The sequence below is a fragment of the Lepus europaeus genome, chromosome 21, assembly GCF_033115175.1.
Source record: "Lepus europaeus isolate LE1 chromosome 21, mLepTim1.pri, whole genome shotgun sequence".
Taxonomy (NCBI): Eukaryota; Metazoa; Chordata; class Mammalia; order Lagomorpha; family Leporidae; genus Lepus; species Lepus europaeus.
The window spans coordinates 11691762-11716513 of record NC_084847.1 but is presented as its reverse complement, the minus strand read 5'-3'; the positions used below and the strand labels follow the sequence as shown (position 1 = coordinate 11716513).

The following is a 24752-nucleotide window of genomic DNA, read 5'->3' as shown; positions in this document are numbered from 1 at the left end:
GGCTATGGCCTGGCACAGCCTTGGCTGTTGCAGCTGTTTGGAGAGCGAACCAGCAGAAGCACTCTCTTGCTCTTTCTTTCCCTCTAACACTGCCTTCCAAGTAAATAAATACTGAAAAACAAACACCTGATCTTTACCAGATTTGGTAGAAACTTTAGGATTAAAAATAGTCAAGGCACGGAAATGTTAATTTTTAAAATTTCTGTAGTTTATACAATAGATTTAAATAACTTTGCAAGGCCAATATGGTTCTAAGAAAAAAATAATTTTGCACATATGCACATATATATTAAATAGTCAAATATCAAGATTTCTCTACATTAGGCCAAACATTATCACCAGAGCATCAACTTCAATATAAAATAGTACTTGTTCTGAATGGAGAAATGTTAAGTCCAATTTCATAGGAGTAATTTAAAAATACTTGAAAATATTCCTAGACAGCATTTGAACTTCTTTGAAAATACCGGTTCTAAACTTATTTTAAAGACATTTGCAAGCTGAGGCAGAGATGTCCGTGACTTTTTTGTAATTTAAGAATCGCTTTTTATATTATATAGAGAAAGTGCTCCAGCATTGCCTTTGAGGCTTTTTTAAATTTATTTTTATTTTTTAAATTAATTTATCTTTTTTTTGGACAGGCAGAGTGGACAGTGAGAGAGAGAGAGAAAGGTCTTCCTTTTCCGTTGGTTCACCCTCCAATGGCCACTGCGGCTGGCGCACTGCACTGATCTGAAGCCAGGAGCCAGGTGCTTCTCCTGGTCTCCCATGGGGTGCAGGGCCCAAGCATTTGGGCCATCCTCCACTGCACTCCCTGGCCACAGCAAAGAGCTGGCCTGGAAGAGGAGCAACCGGGACAGAATCCGGCGCCCCAGGTGGAGGATTAGCCTATTGAGCCACAGCGCCGTCCTGCCTTTGAATTTTAATAAAGTCTCCAGAGCCCAGGCTTGGGCAGCTGGCTGCTAACAGTTACGGTGGGACTGGAATGTCTTCATCCTGTCACAATGATGGTACACAGGGGACATGCTTTCAAGTGTTCAACATGGAACTGAAATCTGGCTCTACTTTGCTATTTGGTGGTGGTCTTTGGTTTCAGTAGTCAGATAGCTACAGATAAACAAAATGTCAAGTTCCTGTCTTTTTTTTTTTTTTTTTTTTTGACAGAGTGGATAGTGAGAGAGAGAGAGACAGAGAGAAAGGTCTTCCTTTCTGCCATTGGTTCACCCTCCAGTGGCCGCTGCGGCCGACGCACTGCACTGATCTGAAGCCAGGAGCCAGGTGCTTCTCCTGGTCTCCCATGGGGTGCAGGGCCCAAGGACTTGGGCCATCCTCCACTGCCTTCCTGGGCCATAGCAGAGAGCTGGCCTGGAAGAGGGGCAACCGGGATAGAATCCGGCGCCCTGACCGGGACTAAAACCCAGAGTACCAGCGCCGCAAGGTGGAGGATTAGCCTGTTGAGCCACAGTGCCGGCCAAGTTCCTGTCTTCAACAGGATCAATGGCTTTTCCTCCGTTTATAGTAGGTTGTTTTAATGGCCTAAATGTGAGAGATTTCAGAGCAGTAAGTTTCGTCAGAATGAAGAGATTGGGTTTCTCAGGGTCCAGGGATGAGCTTGGGGACCCGTGTGGGGAGACTGCTTCTCTGGGCGTCTGCACGTCTTTAGACCTACCTCCACTTCTGATGAGGATATCAAAGAGGTCGTCCATCTGCTGACTGTGGGCGTGGGAAATCTGCAAGGAAGGAGACAGCAATCAGCTTTCTTCCACACAGCCTCGAGGTACCACCCACTGGGAGCACTAAGGGCTGTGGCACATCTGTCTACCACCTGACAATCAGGGAAACATGGAGACCACTTTGTTTCAGAAGCATCTGTATTCATTCGCAGCTAAGTGTGCGTGTAGAAAGATGATCATACTGTATGTATTTTTGCAGATTTATGGAGATTTACCTGACACACAAAAAGATGTACTTATCAGGCATACAATTTGGTATGTTCTGACACAGGAATTCTCCCTTGAAGCCACCACCAAAAGCCAAGATACCAAGCGTATGCACCACCTCCAGTGCCTGTCTATACTTTGCTCATCCCCACGCGATCCACTCCTTCGACGTCTTTCACTGTGGATTAGTTTGATGTAAATGGAGTCCATACAGGGTGTGTCTTTTGGCGGGGAAGAAGGGAACTGGCTTCTCTCACTCAACCTAACTATTCTGAGATCGGTTCATGGTACAGTACACCTTAGCAATGCTCTATCCTTTTTACCGCTGAGTCGTCTTCCAGTGTATGGAAACACCACAGCTGATTCATTCATTTGTGGATGGACATTTGAGTTTTGAGGTTTTTGCTGTTTTTCTAAAGACCGGTGTTTCCTGTCCCCTTGGTAAACAGTTCAGGGTGGAAGGAATGGCTCAAAGGTGTATGTCTAGGCCGGTGCCGTGGCTCAACAGGCTAATCCTCCGCCTTGTGGCGCCGGCACACCGGGTTCTAGTCCCGGTCGGGGCACCGATCCTGTCCCGGTTGCCCCTCTTCCAGGCCAGCTCTCTGCTGTGGCCAGGGAGTGCAGTGGAGGATGGCCCAAGTGTTTGGGCTCTGCACCCCATGGGAGACCAGGAGAAGCACCTGGCTCCTGCCATCGGAACAGCGCGGTGCGCCGGCCGCAGCGCGCTACCGCGGCAGCCATTGGAGGGTGAACCAACGGCAAAAGGAAGACCTTTCTCTCTGTCTCTCTCTCACTGTCCACTCTGCCTGTCAAAAAAAAAAAAAAAAAAAAAAAAGTGTATGTCTAACTTGAAGACATGGCCAGACTGTCTTCAGCATCAACTGTACCAGTGTACCTCCCCAGCAGCTCGACATTCTCACCAGTACTTTAATTTCAGACAACTAGGGGTGTAGTGGTACTGCACTGTAGTTTTACTTTGCCCTGCCTTCATAACTAGTGATGTTGAGCATCTTTTCACACACACAGTTTATCTTCTTTGATAAAATGTGTGTTCAAAATCTCTTTGCCTACTGCAGGATTCTTCTTGTGTTTACTGTTGGCATGGTGTACCCATTTCCAAGCACTGACTTTCAACCTGGGTCTTTGCATGTGAGGTCTCTTCTTGTGGATGCATGCATTACTCATCTGTTGTTGCATTACAAAATGCTCCAAACCCAGTGACTCAACATTTCTATGTCACAGTTTCTGTGGGTCAGGAATGCAGGCATGGTTGAATGAGTGGTTCTGGCTTGGTCTCTTTCATGAGGTTGCGATCAAGATGTTGGCTGGGCTACAGTCAACTCAAGGTGTGGCTGAAGAGTGCCCTTGGCGAATGTGGCTTATTCACCAACTGGCAAACTGGAGGTGGCTGCTGAGGTGAGGCCTCAATGCTTGTCCCCAGCAGCCTCTCCAGATGGTGTCCGGAGCATCTACACAGCAGGATGGGTGGCTTTCCTGGTAGCAATCCGGGGAAGAACCAGGTAGAGGAAAAGCATCCTGTTATGGCCTCATCTGTGAAGGCTCCCAGCCTTGTCTGTTTAGAAGTGAGTAACCAAGTCCTGCCCAGAGGCGAAGGCCAAAGACATATCTTCAGGCTATCATACAACACCCACTTGAGTCTGGCCTTTCTATGCATTCCGACCAATTTTTTTTTTTGACAGGCAGATTTAGAGAGACAGAGAGAAAGGTCTTCCTTTCGTTGGTTCACCCCCCAAATGGCTGCCACAGCTGGCGTGCTGCGCTGATCCAAAGCCAGGAGCCAGGTGCTTCCTCCTGGTCTCCCATGGGGTGCAGGGCCCAAGGACCTGGGCCATCCTCCACCGCCCTCCAGGGCCACAGCAGAGAGCTGGACTGGAAGAAGAGCAACCGGGACAGAATCTGGCGCCCCAACCAGGACTAGAACCTGGGGTGCTGGCGCTGCAGGCAGAGGATTAGCCAAGTGAGCCATGGCGCCGGCCCAATTTCTGTATTTTAACTGGATTGTTTACTTGCGTGAAATGTAATTACTGATGTGGTTAAGTTTGGGTTTACCATTTTGTTATTTGTTACTCAGGTATCCTACTTGGTTTTTGGCTCCCCTGTTTATTCTTTACTGTCTTTTAAAAAATCAGATTTTCCAAAAAGTTATCTTCACTGTATTATTTTCTTGGTTGTTACTGCACATATATATTGCACATTAACTTTGCTTATGTTACTTCAACTTAACGCTGTACCACTGCATAGAAAATAGGAGCACATAGATTCCTCAATGTTCTCCTCCATTCTTTATTAATTGTAGATATATCTTCACACATTATAAACTCTTGAAGATATTGTTATGTTTGGTCATGGATTATCACACTTTGTCTGAAAATAGTTTACTTTAAGATTTTTATTTAAAAGGTAAAGTGTGAGAGAAAGATCTTCTGTCTACTAGTTTACTCCCCAATTGCCCACAATAGCCAGGACCTCCATCCAGGTCTCCCATGTGAGCAGCAGGGGCCCAAGTACTTAGGTCATCGTCTGCTGCTTTCCCAGGTACATTAGCAGAGAGCTGGATCAGAAAAAGAATAGCTGGGACTCCAACCAGCACTCTGAGATGGGATGCTGGTGTCACCTCAACCTGCTGTGGCCCAAAGTTCACTTTCGTTTATTTGAAATGGAGGGAGACACGCAGCCCCAAAGAGATCTTCCATCTGCTAGATCACTCTCCAAATGCCTGACCCAGGCCAAAGCCAGGAGCTGAACTTAGTTCCAGTCTTCCACATGGGTGGCAGGGCCCAGTCAGCTGAGCCATCCCTTCTGCTTCCCAGGGTGTGCAATAGCAAGAAGCTGGATTGAAGGCGGAGGCAGGACTTAAAATCAGGCATGCTGATGTGGGTGTCCCCTGCGGGGTCTGCAGTGCTATGCCACTTTCATTTCTGATAATTCTGGCTGACTTTAAACACACTGCTGCCTCTCTTCTGGTTTTCATAGGTAACATTACTTAAATAGCCGTTTCCTGTGTGTTTAACATCTTGCCTTTCTCTATAGCCTTGCCTTTTAATGAAGACTGTGCTATGAATAGGCCCTCTATGTGTCCAGTGAGGTGTTTACTGCGTACCTCGAAGCTGTAAATTTGTCTCTCAGCATAATTTGTGACTATTTTGGTCATATGTCTCCACCTGCCACATTCTCTCTTCCCTGGGACTGCTCTTCTGCCAACATTAGGCTGTTAACATCCCAGGGCGGAGGCTCTGTTCATTCTTACAAAAACCTTCCAGGGCCAGCATTGTGGTGCAGTGCTCACACCCCACATACATGCTGGTTTGACTCTGCTACTTCATTTCTGATCCAGTTCCCTGTTGGTGGCACCTGGGAAAACAGTAGAAGGCGGCCCAAATATTTGAGCCCCTGCAACCAGGAGGGAGACCTGGGCTCCTGGCTTCAGCCTAGAGAAGCCCCAGGTGTTGTGGCCATTTGGGCTGTGAACCAGCAAATGCAAGATCTCTAACTCTGTCTTTAAAATAAATAAATCTTAAAAAAAAATTCCTTCCCCTCCACGTTATTCAGATTGGAAAGCTTTACTGATCTGTTTGCAGGTTCTCTGCCTTCTCCATTTTTTTTTTAAACTTCAGATACTGTAGCTTTTTAGTTCTAGAATTCCCGTTTAGATTAAAAAAAAAAAAATTATCTGAAAGGCAGAGTTACAAAGAGAAAGAGGCAGAGAGACAGGTCTTCTATCTGCTGGGTCATTCCCCAGATGGCCGGAGCTATGCCAATCTGAAGCCAGAAGCTTCTTCCGGGTTTCCCAAGTGGGTGCAGGGGCCCAAGGACCTGGGCCATCTTCTGCTTTCCCAGGCCATAGCAGAGAGCTGGATTGGAAGAGGAGCAGCCAGGTCTTGAGCCGGTGCCCATATGGGATGCTGGCACTGTAGGCAGTGGCTTTACCTGCTACGCCATGGTGCTGGCTCCTAGAGCTTTTTTTAAAACAACAACAACAACAACAAAAAAAAAAACAAAAAACTTTTTATATCTGTTTAGATATCCTATCTTTTCATTCACTACAAATATACATTTTTTTTTTAAAGATTTATTTATTCAGAAGTCAGAGTTAGAGAGCGGTCTTCCATCTACTGATTTACTCCCCAATTGGCCACAATGGCTGGAGCTGCTCCTATCCAAAGCAAGGAGCTTTTTCTGGGTCTCCCATGTGGGTGCAGGGACCCAAGGACTTGGGCCATCTTCTGCTTTCCCAGGCCATAGCAGAGAGCTGGATCGGAAGTGGAGCAGCCAGGACTCAAACCAGCACCCATATGGGATGCCAGCACTGCAGGTGGCGGCTTTACCTGCTACACCACAGCGCCGGCCCTGAGATCTGATTCTTAACAGACCTAAAGGAAGGAGTTTTACCCAGTCTAAGTGGACCTGGGTGGACAGTTTAGTTAGAACCTGTTTTAAAATTCCATTAAGCATGCTATGCCATAGTGCTGGCCCCTACAAATGTACTTTTTGAAAATGACAACCACTGTGCCAAACACCTTCCCCAAACATTTTCTTCTATTTTACTGAGAATAGTTGTAACAGTGACTTCAAAATCCTCCTCTGCAAAGAGTAACATCGACATTAACTTAGGGTTGTCTTGGCAGTTACCTTGTCTCTTTGGAGAACACATTTTCCTGTTTTGTTTGCGATAAGTAACGAGTGGATGTTGTGGATTTTAAACTGTAGAGACTTTGAGACTCGGTTATTTGCCTCAGATGCATGGGTCATCTTGTTTTAGGTTAGACTTGAACTTCAAACTGTTTCTTGGATAGAGGCTCCAACCTCGATTTCGAGCTTGTCTTCAGCTGAGCTGTGGATCCTGCGCCATGTGCGTATAGATGTGGGGATCGCTTCTCTGGCTGTTGCCCTTCAGTTGTCCTCAACCCAGTCTTCTGGTTTCATGGACCACAGAGACGGGTTTTTCCATCAGTAACCCAGCCCCTTGGCTTGACCCTAGCATGTAACTCCCCTCCTCGGTGTACACATCTTTCCTTCAGTCCTTCACTGCTTGCTGTGTGTACCACTTGATGCTGAATGGTATGTGAAGAGGTACTACATGCGTCTGATCCCCACAAGTTCCCTCAGTGTACACACAGACACGTGTAAACTAGGGACTCCAGTCCGCTCTCTAGGAGGCGGTGGGAGAGTCTCTGTTGCTGTTGTGACACAGATCAAGCAGGCAGCACTAATGAACCTGCGGTGTTCGCCAGGGTGAGTGCTCCCCTTGTATTTCCTAACAACTGCAGTTAAGCTCCTGGTGCCGCGACGCCCCTTCTGAAGGGCCCAGGGGAGGGCCGTCTAGTCCAGCACCGTTCCTGCCCACTCTTACGGCACAGGGCTAACCCTATTTCTGGAAACTGGTTTTTCCTGCTCAGGTAGAGGCCCTTTCTGAGTCGAAAGGGACATCTTTCCCTTGGCAGGAGACGGCTACAAGGCAGTGTATGCTAACTGTGCTCCCTCAGCCTTGCTGATCATCCCTGTGACACTGTACCTCAGGCAACCAAGGAGGGTCAGGGCCACTCCTCACACCCTCCATGAGGCTGGGGTTCTTCCTTGGAGGTGAGTTTGGTTTAAACTTTGGAAGAGCTGATAGGGCCAGAGAGACCAAGAAGGGTGTTGAGGGTGGTGGATGACAAGTGCTGTCATGGCAGGCACCCACAGGGCCAGAAGTTTTACAAACAGGGGCTCTAACTTTCTCCATTCCTTGGTAAAGCTATGGCTACTCCTGTCCAAGGATGGCTCTGAAGGAAGGTCAGTACCCTGCCTGGGGTCACTGGGTGGGCATTAGGCACTGTGATGCCTGGAGAGCATCAGCTGTGTCACCGGAAAAGTGACATGTGCTCCATCTACGAGCCGAGGCACTTGCAGGGATGGCCTGTCGGGGCAGTAGATTTAGGTGCTTGGGAGACATGCATGTCTACCGGAGGGCAGAGTGTCAGTTTGGTGCTGGCCTGCCGAATGGTGGAGTTAGGAAAGAGGGGCCTGTATAAATCACAGGCCCTGGTCACCATCACATCTATCCCTGAGATAATCCATCCCTAGCTCCCAAGGACAAGGAGTAAGTAGTGACTGCAGGTGATAGTCCTATGGAAAGTTATTGGGATTCTTCATAACAAATGGCATTTCAATTTAAAATAACTTTGTAGAAAGAGAGGCTCCTGGTCGTCATGTCTGTGCCTCTTAGACAGGGGTCCTGTGTGGGGCTGGTCACGAGGAGCAGATGACACATCAATACGACTCTCACAACAGTGGCCCCAGTGTTCACTCACCTCCGGAAGGGACGACTGTGCGCTGCGTGTCTGCTTGATGGCCTCCTCATAGCGGGGAGGGTCTTTTGTCTTGGCGACCGGACTCCCAAACAGGGAGTGCTGGACGACAAACTGCTGGGGTGGAGAAGGCGAGCTAGGCTGCAGCAAACAGGGGAGCCCGTGTTAGCCTGGCAGTGAGCTTTCTCGGCTGTGCTGCCTGTGGCAGCCAAATCACACAAGTCACGAGCAGGTTCCTCGAGACGCAGGAGGCTGACCGCGCTGGTGGGCCACTGTGAACAGGAAAGCTCAGCTGCTCGTCCTCAGGGAGTGATCACCACCATACTGTCAACGCTCTCCCCCCCCATCACCACGGCCATGCAGTCCGCCAGGCCTAAAGCGCGCAGCTTTGCCAGGCTCTTCGTCCCCTGCGGGTGCTGCTCCTGCTGCACGGCAGCACGTGCTTACCTTGGTGGGAGCAGGAGCCCCGTTCTGCAAGGCTGGGGGTGGGGCGTTTCTGGGCTGGCAGATGCTGCTGGTGGGGGCACTGACGAAGGGCTGCTGGACGGCTGGTGCAGGTGGTCTCTGGTACGGAAGCACGGTGTTGGGGGTCGAGTTTGTGAAAGCCTGCTGTGAAGAAACACTGCTGTCAGTTTCTTCTTTTGCTTTTCTTTGTAAAGGAAGCCACGTTTTAGAGCGGGAGTCAGCCAGTGTTTTCTGTAGAGGCCACACAGGATGTAGTTCAGGGCCTGTGTGCTGAGTGCTCAGCACAGGTGCAGACACGGGCACGTGCCGCTTTAGAAAAACCTCATTCACCACAACAGCTAGTGGGCCCTGGTCTGTCTGCCCCAGGTACCCTGGGGCATGAGCGGTCCCTTTACATGGGTACTTGTCTTAGATGGCACGATAGACTGTGCCTTGTGGAAAAACAACATCTGCTGCTCTCCAGTGACAGCTGACCTTCTTACAGTCCTCATAAGGGCAATCTCAACTCGGGGTTCTGATGGTCACACTAAGCTGAGAATCTACCTCCACCCTTGCTCCCACAGGCCTGGCTCACTTCCGAATCTTCCCGGACATCTTAGCTTTCCCATGTTCCAAATGCAGCTTGCTCCTTTCCGCTCCCGACCCCCAGGCTCTCAGGACAGCAACTCCTGGTTCTGCCTTCTGCTTTCTATCTGTGTTGTTCCCATAAACCAAGGTGAAAGGCATCGGTCGGCTCATCACTCATCTGTGTTGTGTAGGAGGCTTCATCTCTTAACTGGGAGCCACTGTCTCTCACCCCTCTGGGGTTCTACCACTTGACGAATCCAGGCCCCACACATTCAGGTGGTAAAGCTTCTTACTCCCTGCGCCCCTTTCTATTCTTCCTGTGGCCACACTCAAATGTCTTCAACCGCATGCGAAGTCCCATTTGAAACCTACCTCCTGCTGAGAATGTCTTCCTGTGAAACTGTTCAGACCCCATCGCACAGCCTTTTAGAACACATGGCCATACTGCAGCTCACAGAACTACTAAAGTTCTGAAAGGAAAATCTCTCCTCTATAGTCTTATTGAAAACACACATACATAAATATTAACCAATGACAACATGTCTAACAGGAGACTTCAAAAAGTTCATGGAAAACCTGTTTTCTTCCATGAAGCGCTGAGTAGGTAAGTATATTCCCACTGAATTTCCTTATAGTTGGCAAAAACCAAGTTATTTTGTATGAACTGAATGGAATGATGTCTAACTCTAGTAGTTCGAGCCTTAGTTTACCCTGTCCACACACTGTAACTGCATTTCGTGACTGCTGGCTCCTGCAGCTGTCACAGCCCGAGAGTGAACAATGCCCTGAGGCACACTGCCGGGCACCCTTCTATCCTCCAGGTGAGCACTGAGGGGACTCCTAATTCCCAGGGGTCACAACACCCCCTCAGATGCACAGACATTGCTCTGCCAAGAAGTGCAGAGCTCCACCTGCTGGATAAAAGGGATTTTGTTCATCGAGGGGCCATTTAACAGCAGACTTTTTGGGCTAGCAACCTGTGTGTAGGACACTGGGCCCCAGGCCCACGCCTTCATTTTAAAGAGGAAACTGAGGCTTAGAGAAAGTGAGTTTGTGTGAGGCCCAACCCAGGGAAGTAACCCAGGGAAGTGGTGAACAGAATGGTGAGCCCTGGCTCTCGATCCATGAGGTGGGAAACTCTTGCCAATGTAAAAAATATCTTATTCAGGCCGGCGCCGTGGCTTAAGAGGCTAATCCTCCACCTTGCGGCGCCGGATTCTGTCCCGGTTGCTCCTCTTCCAGGCCAGCTCTCTGCTATGGCCTGGGAGGGCAGTGGAGGACGGCCCAAGTGCTTGGGCCCTGCACCCTATGGGAGACCAGGAGAAGCACCTGGCTCCTGGCTTCGGATCACCGCGGTGCACCGGCTGCAGCGGCCATTGGAGGGTGAACCAATGGCAAAAAGGAAGACCTTTCTCTCTGTCTCTCTCTATCCACTCTGCCTGTCCAAAAAAAAAAAAAAAAAAAATCTTATTCAGCACATGCATACTTAATTTGAAAAGAGATTCATTTTAAGACTTAAAGTATTTTTAAATACTCATATATATTGAATTCACTATCTTTCCAAAATAAAGAGCTCTTTGCTACACCCCCAGGATTGGATGACCTGCAGTCAAATGGCGGGGAGAACAGGCTCTCGGGGGCTGACCGCTGAGTGGGTGTGCAGATGGCGGTCAGAATGAGCACGGGCTCTGCGGGGCGCAGCAGCAGTCACTGACCTTTCTCGCTTGCTGAGGCTGACTGAGCACTTGCTGCTGGAACGGGTCTTGTTTCTGAGGGACGCTTGAGGCCAGGGCTGGGGACAAGGCGGCAGCAGGGATTTGGGCAGCAGTTGCTATCTGAGGCTGAGGCTGGACTCCTGCTTGTGGCGCAGTCTAGGAGAATAACAATAGCAATAATAAAGCAGTTTAACTGTCAGAGTTGGAATCAAGAGTTTAGATGTAGAATGGTCGCTTGAGAATTACATCGAAAATGAAATAACAAAAATTTGTCTGCATAAATCTGAACCTTAACAGCTCTAAACCAGAGTGAAACACCAGGCCAGTTATCTTCAGGCTCCGCTCAGTTTTTGAGTGGCTAGGATTTTCATTTGAAACATCTGGAAAAATAGAAAACTGAGATCCCAACTCTGCAGGTATCAGAATTCATCTAGTAGCAACGAGGAACTGTGTGAGGCCTGACTGTCCACATTGCAGCTGCAGCGTGTGCATCCTGTGGCACAGCCAGGACACGGCAGGATGCCCACAGGGCTCCTTTTCCTAGAACATCACCTGTAAGGTAAGATTTGGACCAAAATAATTTGTTTTAAAGATGTAGAGTTCAACTTCACAAATGCTCTAAAGACAAGACAGGCCATGCCTGCCCAGGATACAGGAGGATTCCTCTCAGCCCCTACAGGTATTTGGGGTACTAAGGTTGGGTACACCGACTCTGTATGGTTTCTTAATGATTACCTGTGGTCCAGATCTGTTCAACATCTATCCAAATAAATATGGGGGTACTTCAGAGAGTGCATGGGAAAATGGAATTATAAGTTTATTTTAATGCAAGTAAATTTTGAAATCCCTGTAAATTTCATAATTTACATTGCATGACCATTTTGAAGAACTTTGTTATGCATGGATTTCAACTTTTTTTTGTACTACAGTAAACTTCTCCTGTAATTCAATTTTCTACTAACTTTCTGAAGCTATAGGGAATTTCATGTTCACCAGTGCTCCCTAATCTCTCTCAGTAACACCGTCTCACTCCTCCATCTGTGCTCACAGCTGTCCTGGCTGAGGCATCTTCACATGAAGGGTGCCTTTCTAGAACGGAATGTGGGCAGCAGAAGGTGAGAGAGGGTTTAACAGTCAGAGCTCTGGGGTCACAGGACCCAGGAGGCTTCACATCTGCTCTGTCCTCCAGCAGCTTAGTCACCCTCTGCAGCCTCGGTTTCCTTATTGACAAACGGGCTCTATCACCTGGATCTTCTGGGGAACGAGAATTAAAGTAAGCCATTCAAAAATATGTAATGCATCATATATAAATACATGTGTGTGTGTATATATATAGTGCTCTGTATGAGCAGTAGCTGTTACTACGTCACTGACATTTCCAAAGTGTCCATATATTATGAAACCGTTGTGCTCATTAAAGGGACAAGGCACGGGGCCAGCGTTGTGGCACAGTGGGTTAAGCTGCTGCCTGCAACACTGGCATCCTATATGGCTGCTGGTTCAGGTCCTGGCTGCTTCATTTCTAATGCAGCACCCTGGTAATTGGCCCATCTTTCACTTCTTTCCCAGGCAAAGTACTTGGGCTCTTGATACCCACATGGGTGAACTGGATAGAGTTCCAGGCTCCTGGCTTTGGCCTGCTCCAGTCCTGGGTGTTATAGCCATTTGGTGAGAGGATGAGAGGATGGAAGGGCTCTCTTTCTGTAACTCTGCCTTCCAATTATTTTTTTTAAAGGGACAAGGTAATAGAAAAATACCTGTGCTTGTTTTACTATTTTTTGAAAGGCATCTCACATGCACCAGCTTCCTACAACTGTGAAATCTCCTGTGGATGCCTTTATCAAACTGCCCAGGCACGGTTTCTCCACTGGCAGCTTCCACTCGCTGTGTGCTATAAGGCAAGATATTGCAAGATGCATGTCCCACCTGGATCTTGAGGCTGCCTACGGGGAGCTGCACGGAGGTGACGCTCGAGCCCTGGATGGACACAGGGAGCAGCAGCTGAGCAGTCTGGGTGGTCAGTAAAGCCTGGGGCTGAGCGACAACAGCAGGCGGTGGCTGTCCCTGGGGACTCACGTAAAACTGCGGGACGATGCTCTGCTGCTCCGCCTGCGCCACAGGCACCTCCTGCTTGATCACCACAGCCTTTTGGGCAGCCACGCTCTGGCCCCCAGTAGGGACGGGCTGCCTGGAGTTGGAGCAGTCAGGGAGGGAGGCCTCATCTTTGATGGAGGGGCCAACACTGCCCGCTTTCTGGTCTGACTTAGGGGCGCTAGGCTGGGGCTCCGGCGGCCGCTGCTGCCCACGCTTTTCCACCTCCAGCTGCATCTTCAGAACTTCCACGAGCTTCTGCTCCTGCTCTAGTTTCCTCTTGAGCTCCTCGATCTGCTTCTCCTTCTCCTGAAGCTTGCGATCCTTCTCGGCGGCATCCAGTTCCAGGTGTGACAGAGTGCTGCCAGTGGGGCTCAGGCTGTCCTCGTTGTTTGCCACCCTCAAGGGAGATGAAGACAGAAACTGGGAGGGCGACATCATGGTCATAATCTCAGTGAAGGTGTCGGCCATGCTGGTGTCGTCGGTGCTGAGGCTGGACTGTTCAGAGGGCGAGGGTGAGATGGGCAGGGGGGAGTGAGCACTGTCCACGTGTGCCACGCTGCCGGAGGACGGCAATTCCGCCTTGAAAGTGGACCGGGCACTGGTCACAGCAGTCTGCAGTGTTGTAACTGGCAACGCCACGGTGACTTCCGGATTACTGGTGACGATGGCTGCCGATGACACTGCCACCATACCGCTAGCAGCAAGGCCACCACTGTTTGCTTCCTGGTAGGGTTTCAGGCGTTCGATGAGGTCTGGTTTGGTGCCTGACACTGGCAAACCCCTTAATTTCAGTTCTGTCTTCAGTTCTGATACCTGGAAGTACAAATAAATCAGATTCTTTGGTCTTATACCTTCCCAACCAATGTACAGTATACAGTAATTCTTCTTTATGGTTGGGAAATAGGGTCTAAGACCCCTAGTGGATGCCTCAACAAATTCTACAGGGGGGCTGGAAAAAGGGTAAAAGATAAACTTATTTTTGGGGCAAATTTTTTTTTAAATCCATGCATAGTTTTTTCATAGTATATATTCTGTATATTCAAATGATAAAATTTAATAAATTAGGCATGGTAATAATGACTAACGATAAAATAGAACTGTAACAATAAGATGTTATATAAATGTGATAATCTCTCTCAAAACATTGTACTGTACTCACCGTCCTTTCTGTGATCATGTGAGAGAATACTTACAGGAAGCATTTTATGGCTTCTCTTTGGCAGAGCTACATGGCCAGCATCAGTGGACTTTGGGGCCATTATGAGGTAAAGTAAGTTTACGTGAACACAAGTACTATAATACTGAAACATCCAATCTGATACCCAAGATGGCTACCAGATGGCTAGTGGGCAGGTAGTTTATACACTGTGGGTATGCTGGACCAAGGGAGAATTCACAGCATCATTTTTATCACATAACCCAGAATGCTGAATTTACAACTTAGGTATTACTTATTTCTGGAATTTTTCACTTATCTTCAGACCATGGCTGACCACTGGTAACTGAGACCATCGTGTGTCCGGTAACTGGTCCCCAGTTCCTTGTGTGCAATCATAAAAACAAAAAAACTGCGTGTAACACATATACACATGTAACTATAGAAGTGACAGAGTAAGGTTTTTAGAGGGTAATTCGTCTACAGAGCTATCATCAGGAATGACGAAGATTACCATGTGCAATACACTGCTGAAATCCTTTACTCTTTCCACTCAATATTGTTCTTTTTCCTGTTTTAGAGATAAGGAGATCACTCATCCAAGCTGCCAGAGGAAACAGCCTACCTGGGATACAGACCTAGAATGACTGACCCTGGAGCTCAGGTTCTTAACTGTTCATTTTCCTGCTTCTCCTAAGCCTGGTATTGAATAGGGGGTGAAAAAAAAACACAGCTTCTGGAATTCAACAGAACTGGTATGGTGCCTGCAAAAAGATGCCTGCTCAGTAAATGGAAAGTTATTACTGGTCACTTAAGAAGAAAGTACCTCTCCAAAAGTGACCGTATCAATAACAAAGCTGAGTGTCTACTGAAAGCGAGCTACATCTGCTAGGCAAGTCTAGCAAGTGGTTGACTTGCTTGTGGTGCTTAGGGCTGGGCGGGCTTGGAATCATCACCTTTAAGTCGTCCAGGCTAGAAGGCAGTGGTCCTGGCTTTCTCGCAGGAGCAGATGTGTTCTGTCTCGGCGTGTTCGATGTGCTGTTGTTCAAGGCTGAATTCCCACTGTTGTTGTTTTTGTCATTTCTGTGAAAGAAAAAAACTAGAGTTTACAATAAAATAATTTATGGACCTGACATTGCTTCTTTGAACAATTTAACTGTTAAGTTATGAAGAGAAAAATATCATGGATTGAAAAATTTGATATTGTAAATCTGTCAATCAAACTAGATTCCAATAAAATCTCCCTGTGGTTTCACTTGCTTGTTTTAGTGGAAATTGAGAGGCAATTCTAAGCATCACATAGCTATAAAAAAGGACCAAAAATGGCTATGGCTAAAGCAGGAAAGGTTATGCCACCAGGCATACTGACATGTATGCAAAGCCAGGGATGAAGGCAGTGTGGGGCCAAAGTGAATATTTAAACAAGAAAAAAATGGTTCTTGATCAACCCCTCTCTCCCATCATCCCCCAAAACCTAAATGTGAGTTATGAAAACAGTAAAACCGTTAGAAGAAAACTTCAGGTATTATTTTCACAGCCTTGAGATGGGCAAAGAGTTCTTAAGCAGGACACAACAGAGTAAAAGGTACATCTTTGAGGCAGTGAAAAGTCAAGCCACAGAGCAGGACAAGATAGCTGCAATACTTATTTCTGACAAAGACTCCAAACCTAGAATAGACCAAAAAAAAAAAAAAACCACAAAAAAAACCCTATAAAAATCAGTAAGAAAAAAACAATCTAGTGGGTAGAGAGGGAGGTCTTGGAAAGTTTATCCCGATGGTCATAAATATGTGACCAAATGCTTACCATTAGGTATGAAGAAAAATGCAAACACACACACACCAATACCCTGTAAAACTGTTCCAATGAATAAGAATGACAATACCAAGTACTTGAAAAAACTGGAATGCACACACTGCTGGCAGAAGTCTAAACTGGTACCACCACGCGGGAAAGCTGTTCGACGGTACTACAGAAAACCATGCAGCTACCCGAGGGCCTCGCAATCCCATTCCTCCACAGTCACTGAACACAAAGCTATACATACGTGCATCAAAAGACACAGATGAGCATACTTAACATGGCGTTATTCATGATAGCCCCAGCTAGAAGAAATTCAACTATCCATCAAAAATGTGATGGATAGACAAGGAAAAATTAATTACTGCTATTGGCACCAGAAAAGATGCATCTCACAAACAGTAATTTAGAAAAGGCAATTCTAACACCAGAGTTGAGAAGCCATGTTGGAGGGTAAATGGCTGCAATGGAATGCAGGCCGTGCTCTGTGGACTTCAGACACTGTGTGCTAGGCTTTGCTAACAAATTGGAAATGACCATGGGCACACATGAGTCACAACGTCTGTCCTCCGCACCACGCACTGGGGCCCAGCCCCGAGCCCAGCCCGTACTTGACTGGCGCAGGCAGGATGGTCTGGTAGTTGTAGTGCTGCTGCTGCTGGCTCAGGATCTGCAGCTGCAGGAAGAGCTGCTGCTGCTGCAGCAGGCGGGCGTAGTTGGAGTCCATCTGCGGCTCGTTCTTCTCTCCTTTCTGGTCTGGAGGAATGTACTGGTGGTACTTCAACTTCTTGACCCGGGGTTTGGGATCTTTGCACTTCTTGTTACGATGTTTGTCATTTGGATTCTTGGGGTGGCTTTGCTATTTTTGAGAAAAGAAAATAAGCACATTTGAAGAGATTTTATCACCTGGTATACACTGATATTGTCTCTATGAATTGAAATTCAATAGTGGCGCCGTGGCTCAACAGGCTAATCCTCTGCCTAGCGGCACCGGCACACTGGGTTCTAGTCCCGGTAGGGGCGCTGGATTCTGTCCCGGTTGCCCCTCTTCCAGGCCAGCTCTCTGCTGTGGCCCGGGAAGGCAGTGGAGGATGGCCCAAGTGCTTGGGCCCTGCACCCGCATGGGAGACCAGGAGAAGCACCTGGCTCCTGTCTTCGGAATAGCGCGGTGCGCTGGCCGCAGCGCACCAGCTGCGGCGGCCATTGGAGGGTGAACCAATGGCAAAAGGAAGACCTTTCTCTCTGTCTCTCTCCCTGTCCACTCTGTCAAAAAGTAAAAAAAAAAAAAAAAAATTCAATAGCAATGCACCTTGGAAACTGACAGGGCCACTTGGGAAAGCAATGTATTATACACATTTCAAGAGCCATGACAGGTAGCTCCTTCCCTCCTGCATCTGTCCCCTGAGGCAGGGCAAGATGCCCAGCCTGGCGTTATCTGTTCCAATGCAGCACACAGTTCCTGCAGGTCTCCTGTGTACACACAGCGCTGAGTGTTTACTGTAGTATCTCCTAGAGAACGACAGTCTGTACATCATACACAACTAGAGAACGACAGTCTGCACATCATACACAACGAAGGCTGAGCCTGCTGCACTGTAACCATAGAATATTAAATCCATGGAGAATACATAAAAACAGAAAAATGCTTCTAATGAGAATAAGACAGCACAAACCTATCTCTAAAGAAAATAACAAAACTGATAATATTGAATACTGTGAAAACACCCCACTCTTTTAAAGATGGGGTTGAGACCACACATCCCTCGTCTTATGATTAAGAACCAAATGACTCTGAGTTCTTTTCTCCTCCTCAACTGGTAAGTTATCAGAGAATTTTCTACTTTTTAGTACTCATAACTTGATCTAGAGATAAAAGCCATTCAAACAGAAGCCAGGAACCGTCAGAATGGGAAAAAATATTTGCAAACTATGCAACAGATAAAGGATTACTAACCAGAATCTACAAAGAGATCAAGAAACTCCACAGCAACAAAACAAACAACCCACTTAAGAGATGGGCCAAGGACCTCAATAGACATTTTTCAAAAGAGGAAATCCAAATGGCCAACAGACACATGAAACAAGTTCAGGATCACTAGCCATCAGGGAAATGCAAATCAAAACCACAGTGAGGTTTTACCTCATGCCGGTGAGAATGGCTCACATACAGAAATCCACTAACAACAGATGCTGGCAAAGATGTGGGGAAAAGGGGACACACTAATCCACTGTTGGTGGGAATGTAAACTGGTAAAGCCACTATGGTAGACAGTTTGTGGAGATTCCTCAAAAACCTGAATATAACCCTACCATCCAACCCAGCCATCCCACTCCTTGGAATTTACCCAAAGGAAATTAAATTGGCAAATAAAAAAGCTGTCTGCACCTTAATGTTTATTGCAGCTCAATTCACAATAGCTAAGACCTGGAATCAACCTAAATGCCCATCAACAGTAGACTGGATAAAGAAGTTATGGGACATGTACTCTATAGAATACTATACAGCAATAAAAAAAAATGAAATCCGGTCATTTGCAACAAAATGGAGGAATCTAGAAAACATCATGCTGAGTGAAATAAGCCAGTCCCAAAGGGACAAATATCATATGTTCTCCCTGCTCTGTGACAACTGAGCACCAAAAAGGAAACCTGTAGAAGTAAAACAGACATTATGAGAAGCAATGACTTGATCAGCCCTTGTCCTGACTGTCGAGGAACAGCTTACTATTTTATTCCTTTTAGTATTTTTTTTGTTCTACTTAATACCACTGGTTGAACTCTTTAATTCACACACAATTATTCTTAGGTGTTTAGATTTTTTTTTTCTTTTTATTTATTTGACAGGTAGAGTTATATTCAGTGAGAGAGACAGAAAGGTCTTCCTTCCGTTGGTTCACTCCCCAAATGGCCACCATGGCCGGCGCTGCGCCAATCGAAAGCCAGGAGCCAGGTGCTTCTCCTGGTCTCCCATGTGGGTGCAGGACCCAAGGACCTGGGCCATCCTCCATTGCCCTCCCGGGCCACAGCAGAGAGCTGGACTGGAAGAGGAGCAACCGGGACTAGAATCTGGTGCCCATGTGGGATGCTGGCGCTGCAGGCAGCATATTAGCCAAGTGAGGCATGGCGCAGGCCCCTTAGGTGTTTACATTTAACTTAAAAGTGGTACCTGTTAAATTTAAGAGTGGGAATAAGAGAGGGAGGAGATGTACAGTTTGGCACATGCTCACTTGGACTTACCCCTAATGGTAGAGCTAGAAACACGCCAGGGGATTCCAAATCAACCCCATCAAGGTGGCATGTACATGCCATCTTACTAGTCAACGTGATCAGTTTAAGTTCATATATATATATATTTTTTATTTGACAGGTAGTTATAGACAGTGAAAGAGAGACAGAAAGGTCTTCCTTCCGTTGGTTTACTCCCTAAATGGCTGCCACGGCCGGTGCTGCGCAGATCCGAAGCCAGGAGCCAGGTGCTTCTTCCTGGTCTCCCTTGTAGGTGCAGGGGCCCAAGCACTTGGGCCATCCTCCACTGCCCTCCCGGGCCACGGCAGAGAGCTGGACTGGAAAAGGAGCAACCAGGACTAGAATCCGGTGCTCATATGGGCTGCCAGCACCGCAGGCGGAGGATTAACCAAGTGAGCCACGGTGCAGGCCCCTCAAGTTCATAATTGATCATAAAGATAGGATTAAATGTCAAAGGGATCACATAAATAAGACTAGTGTCTGCTAATAATAACTGATACAATTAAAAAGGAGAGAACGATCCAACATGGGAAGCAGGTTACACAGCAGACTCATAGAATGGCAGATGCCCTAAACAGTACTCTGGCCTCAGAATCAGCCCTTAAGGCATTCGGATCTGGCTAAAAAGCCCATGAGAGTATTTCAGGCATGGAAAGCCAAGACACTGTGGCAAAAACAAAAACAAAAACACAACAAAACCTAAATGCAAGATTTTTGTGAGTGAATCCCAGCGGAAAGGAGGGGCCAACAAAGGAAGTACCTTTCTTTGAAGGAAGGAGAGAACTTCCACTTTAATTATGGCCTTGTCTAAATAAGGTTGGAGCTTGTTAACTCAAGAGGCTTCCATAGCCTTGGCAGCTCATGGCAAGAGGCTCAGGTGATTACTGACGTCATACATAAGAGTGTCAATTGTTAATTCAACAACAGGAGTCACTGTACACTTGCTCCCCATGTAGGATCTCTGTCCTCAATGTGTTGTACTATGCGAATTAATGGTAAAACTACCACTCAAACGGTACTTTATACTTTGTGTATGTGTGGGTGCAAACTGTTGAAATCTTTACTTAGTATATATCAAGTTGATCTTCTGTATATAAAGATAATTGAAAATGAATCTTGATGAAGAATGGGGTGGGAGAGGGAGTAGGAGATAGGATGGTTGCGGGTGGGAGGGAGGTTATGGGGAGAAAAGCTGCTATAATCCAAAAGTTGTACTTTTGAAATTAAATAAAAGTTTAAAAAAAAAAAAACAGAAGCCAGGAATTTATTTCCAAGCTTGCAGGTAGCACACCAATTTAATAAAAAAAAAAAAAAAAAAAAAAGACTTTGGGAAATACTAAACTAAACCTAGCTGTTGGGGCAGGCACTGGAGGCATCTCTTGGGATGCCTGCCTCCCACAACAAGGCCTGGGTCTCGCTCCTGGCTCAGCTTTGCGGTTTCAGCTTCCTGCCCTCATGTGACAGACCCAGAATGAGTTTCTGGCTCCTGGTTTTCCTGTGGCTCACCCCAGCTGTTGTAGGCATTTGGTGGGTGTCAGGGGTGAACCAGCACGTAGATTTCTGTGCCTTTTAAATATTTAAAAAATCTATTAGTATGATCATGCTACATATGTTCATATCCAATAAAGGACATTGCCAAGAAAAGAGAAGTAGCCACCAAACTCGGCAGGCCAGAGTAGTCACCACTGATGTTCTTCTGTGCGTATTCCCAGGTAGATGTTACCATTTAACGTAAAGAGTGCCTTCCCCCCCTTCACTTGTACACCCTGAGTTCTTTCCCACTGTGAAAGATCGATTCTACAACAGTTCTCGGGGTTTACGGACACAGCCAGGCCATGCTGGAGCTGCTGTCACCAACTCAGGAGAGCCACACGTGCACATCTTCTGATGCTGCACTCAGGGACGTCCAGTGGAGGTGAGAACTTGCCATGTGGGGGTCTTTACACCACAGGAACTGGCAGCTCCAGCACGCTACTGGACCAAACACGATCCTTGAACCGCGAGCCCATTTTTGAACACGTTCAAGGAAGGACTGATAGGAAGTCAGTGTGTGCTAGACGTGGTTTCTCGCCCTCAGACTCCCCCACAGGCCCTGGCCTCATTTCCGTGCTCTGCAGGCTCCTCAACCACGCCCGCTTCCTCTGTGTTCCTTCAGCTGCTCTTACTCTGGGGTCTCAGGCCCTTGACTGCATCTTCTCTAACCACCTCCTCTTCTGTCTCAGCCACTCACGGTGTGGCCTAACAAAGATCTTAGGTACCTGGAGCTGTACCTTCTCACTGCCTATGTCCTGTTCTCTCATGACCACTGCCTGCTTTTTTGACTCACTTGGGCTAGGCTGCCAGGCTTCTCTGAGGTCACTGAGCCCCACAATCCACTTCTCTATCTTTACAGTATCCCTCACGTCCTTCCTTACTCTAGCCCACCCCACAGCCCGGCCTCTGTCAGACCCACCTGGTACAACCCCAATCTGGTTCTCAGTTTCTGGTTTCTCAACAGTGGCTCCACTGACGTCCTGAATGAGATAGTGCCTGTGTGTAGCATGCTCAGTGGTCTTCCTGGCCTCTACCCAGTAGATGCCAGTAGCACCCTCGCCCCCTTAGGACAACCAGATATACTCCAGATGTCACCAGATGTCCTGGGGAAGGGAGGCAAAGCAGACTAGTCCACTCCGTGCTGGACTCCTGTAGCTGAAAGCAGCAGGAGAGAAACATAAAAAGCATCTAATGCACGACCACCAACTTGGAGGCTCGTCAGCACAATCTGGCTATCCTGTTCCACTTTTCTAGACCATCTGCTTTGCTCCTCTCCTGGGATACTCCCTCCTGCCTTCCTTCTCTAACCTTTAGTACCTTTGCCCTGCCCTGTCCACTGATGACCTTGCTTCCTGGACGCTGAGAGAAGGCAGGTGGTTAGCGTGGAGCTCCCACGAGTCCTACTGCCTGCCTGCATCTGGACCGTGCGGGCGGCCTTCCCTGCTGCGGCCTCAGGCCTGCACCGCCCCTTTGTGGCCATTGTTCTAGCAGTCCCTGCCCCTCTCCTGGGTCACTCCTAGTGGCACTCTAACCAGTATTCTGCCTCTAAATCAGCAGGAACTGTTCTTGTCTGGTCAACAGCGCTCACCTTAGCAGAGCCACAGCACCACTGGATACACCTCATCTCTGCTTCCTCTTGGAAGTGCTGCCTTTGGCGTCTGGGCTACCTTTTCTTCCTTCCTTGCCTGTTTCTTCTCAGTCATCTTTGCCGGTTCCTCCTAGCTCCCTAAAATGCTGCAGTGCTTAGGGACTCAGTTCTTGTACTGCTTCTGCTTCTACACAAAGACTCCAGGTAATTTAGTGCACATCGTGGCTTCAAACACCTTTTATATACTGGTGACTTCCACATTTCTGTTTCCAGTCTAGACCTTTTTCCTGGGGGAAGGATTCACCTGTGCAGCTGCTTCAAACCGGAAACGGCCAGTCAGGCTTTCTAGTCGCCTTCACCAAACGGAGGACTAGTTCACGGTGCCTCCTCTTCTCCACATCCATATCCAACCTGCCAGCAAATCCTGCCAGCGTGGCCTTGACGAAACAAGGGGAACCCGACACTGCCCTGACTGCTGCTGCTGCCTGCTCTGTGGATCACGCTTTCCCCTGGCCTCCGCCTCTGCCTGTTCCCCTCCTGCTGATAACACATCAGCTCAAAACCTTCGTGGCTGCTTCCCTCAGCAGCCTTAAGAAACGCAGCTTTCACAAGGTTCCACGGCGTCTGGCCACACCTGGCTGCTTGGTTTACTTTTACTCCCTGGCTATCTCCGCTCAAGTCACTCTGCCTTCTTTGTTCAGAGACTTCAAATTTTCTTTCTACAGATACCCTCCAGGTTGGCACCCTTGCCTGCCTCACATCTCCGCCCAGATGCACCTGCTGATCTCCCCAGGCCCTGAGTGATGCAGAAACCTCTCCCAGCACTGCTACCTGGAACACTGTTTATTTTGGGATGTTCTGTTCACTGCTTTTCTACTCTTAGTACCTAGAACACACCTGGTGTGTTGAAGGTGCCCAGTAAGCATCTGTTGAATGAGTAAATGTGTGCTAATTAGAACTAGCTTTAATGATCAGGCACTTGGAGTGCTTCTCAATGTCAGGAAACACCCTTGCCCATTGAAATACATCCTTGCCATTCCGCAATATTAATAAATCTACTATCATCTGCTTATTTCATTGTCAATAACACATTTTATATTTTAGTCTTTCCAAACTGCTCATAAGAATGAAAGGAGCCTGGGATAATTCATACTCAAAATGGGGTTCACGTACAATTGTTAAAGGAATGAGAAAACGCCCAACCCAGCCTCCGTCAGGAGGCACCTGCAGGAGGAAGGGGAACATCCCCAGGCTCATCAGCACTCCCCAGACTGACTCTTATTTCCTATCAGCCAGGGTGGGAAATCGCTTAGTTCAGAGAAAACCCAAAAGAACTGTGCACTATTTCCTAACACACACCATCCCTTCCTCTCCTGGCACTGTCCTAGGACCCCCTAACTCAATCCGTGATTCTCACATTCTCAGTGCTTCCTCCTTAGAGACGTCAGTGAGGACCAGAAACCCAGAGGAGAGCACTGGTATCAGCAGGAACAGGCAGGAGCCCCTCTGTGCCTCAGTGGCGTCACCTGGGGACGCTGGAAGTGGAGAAGGTAAAAGTGGATTTTATTGGCACCCTTGCCACTTGCCACCCTCTGCTGCTGAACAATGGAAGATGGTGACTACACTGAAGCCGGCAACCCCCGGCTACCCTGCCCTGCCCGAGAAGGCTGTCCCAGCGCAAGACGGCGGCCGGGAGCAGGCACAGCGCCAGTCTGCAAGCTGCTGCCTTCCTCAGGCAGGTGCGGTGCAGCCCGAGGAGCCAAGAAGACCAGACCGGGGCCTTCCTGGCCTTGTCACTCTGACGGCGTCAGTCCCCTCCCTGGAAAGGCGCTGAGGACTCAGCCAGCTCTCTGTCCTAATTTGAGTTCTAGAAGTTGGAGATCCATATTCTGCTGTTCTTGGCAAACGCTACCTCTGAAATGGTAAAACTGTTCTTCAGTTTGTTCTCTCCATCCACTTTACTTAGAAGCTCTAAATATAGTTTTAAAAACTTTAAACATGTACTGTGTATTAAAAATTTTAATCTTCCTTGGGATTTATTCTGAGTTATTTTGACCAAGTAAAATATGGGGAACAGTGCCACGAGTCTGAAGCTTATCTGAACAACAAACCCAACTTGCTCTGGCCAAATCTGCCAAACGAAAAAGACATACCACTTCTCTCGAACCTTTAGCCCGGCAGGCACTCTATCCAGAACACCACCACTGAGCGTGGCCCTGCGCACACAGCCCCCGGCCATGCTGCCATGGAGGACCTCTGGGGAGGGCCACGACTCCCGAGTGTGAGCTGGGGCCACGCCGTTGGATACTGTCTTGGGGGCTTGGGGGCGTCTGATAAAAT

General features: G+C 47.8%; 1 protein-coding gene across 8 annotated transcripts in view; it reads right to left on the bottom strand.

Annotated features, from left to right (window-relative positions):
• The window catches only part of MRTFB (myocardin related transcription factor B), a 198998-nt gene that overhangs the window by 6334 nt on the left and 167912 nt on the right, over positions 1 to 24752 (bottom strand). For 4 of the 8 annotated variants that reach the window (XM_062180752.1, XM_062180751.1, XM_062180753.1 and 1 more), the window contains 7 exons: positions 16657 to 16904; positions 15202 to 15328; positions 12922 to 13902; positions 10996 to 11151; positions 8696 to 8857; positions 8252 to 8389; positions 1670 to 1730 (listed from right to left, as the gene is read on the bottom strand). In XM_062180752.1, coding sequence (XP_062036736.1) covers positions 1670 to 1730; positions 8252 to 8389; positions 8696 to 8857; positions 10996 to 11151; positions 12922 to 13902; positions 15202 to 15328; positions 16657 to 16904 — 1873 coding nt within the window. The remainder of the gene's footprint in view (positions 1 to 1669; positions 1731 to 8251; positions 8390 to 8695; positions 8858 to 10995; positions 11152 to 12921; positions 13903 to 15201; positions 15329 to 16656; positions 16905 to 24752) is intronic. The other 4 variants (XM_062180754.1, XM_062180758.1, XM_062180755.1 and 1 more) reach the window with 3 other exon arrangements.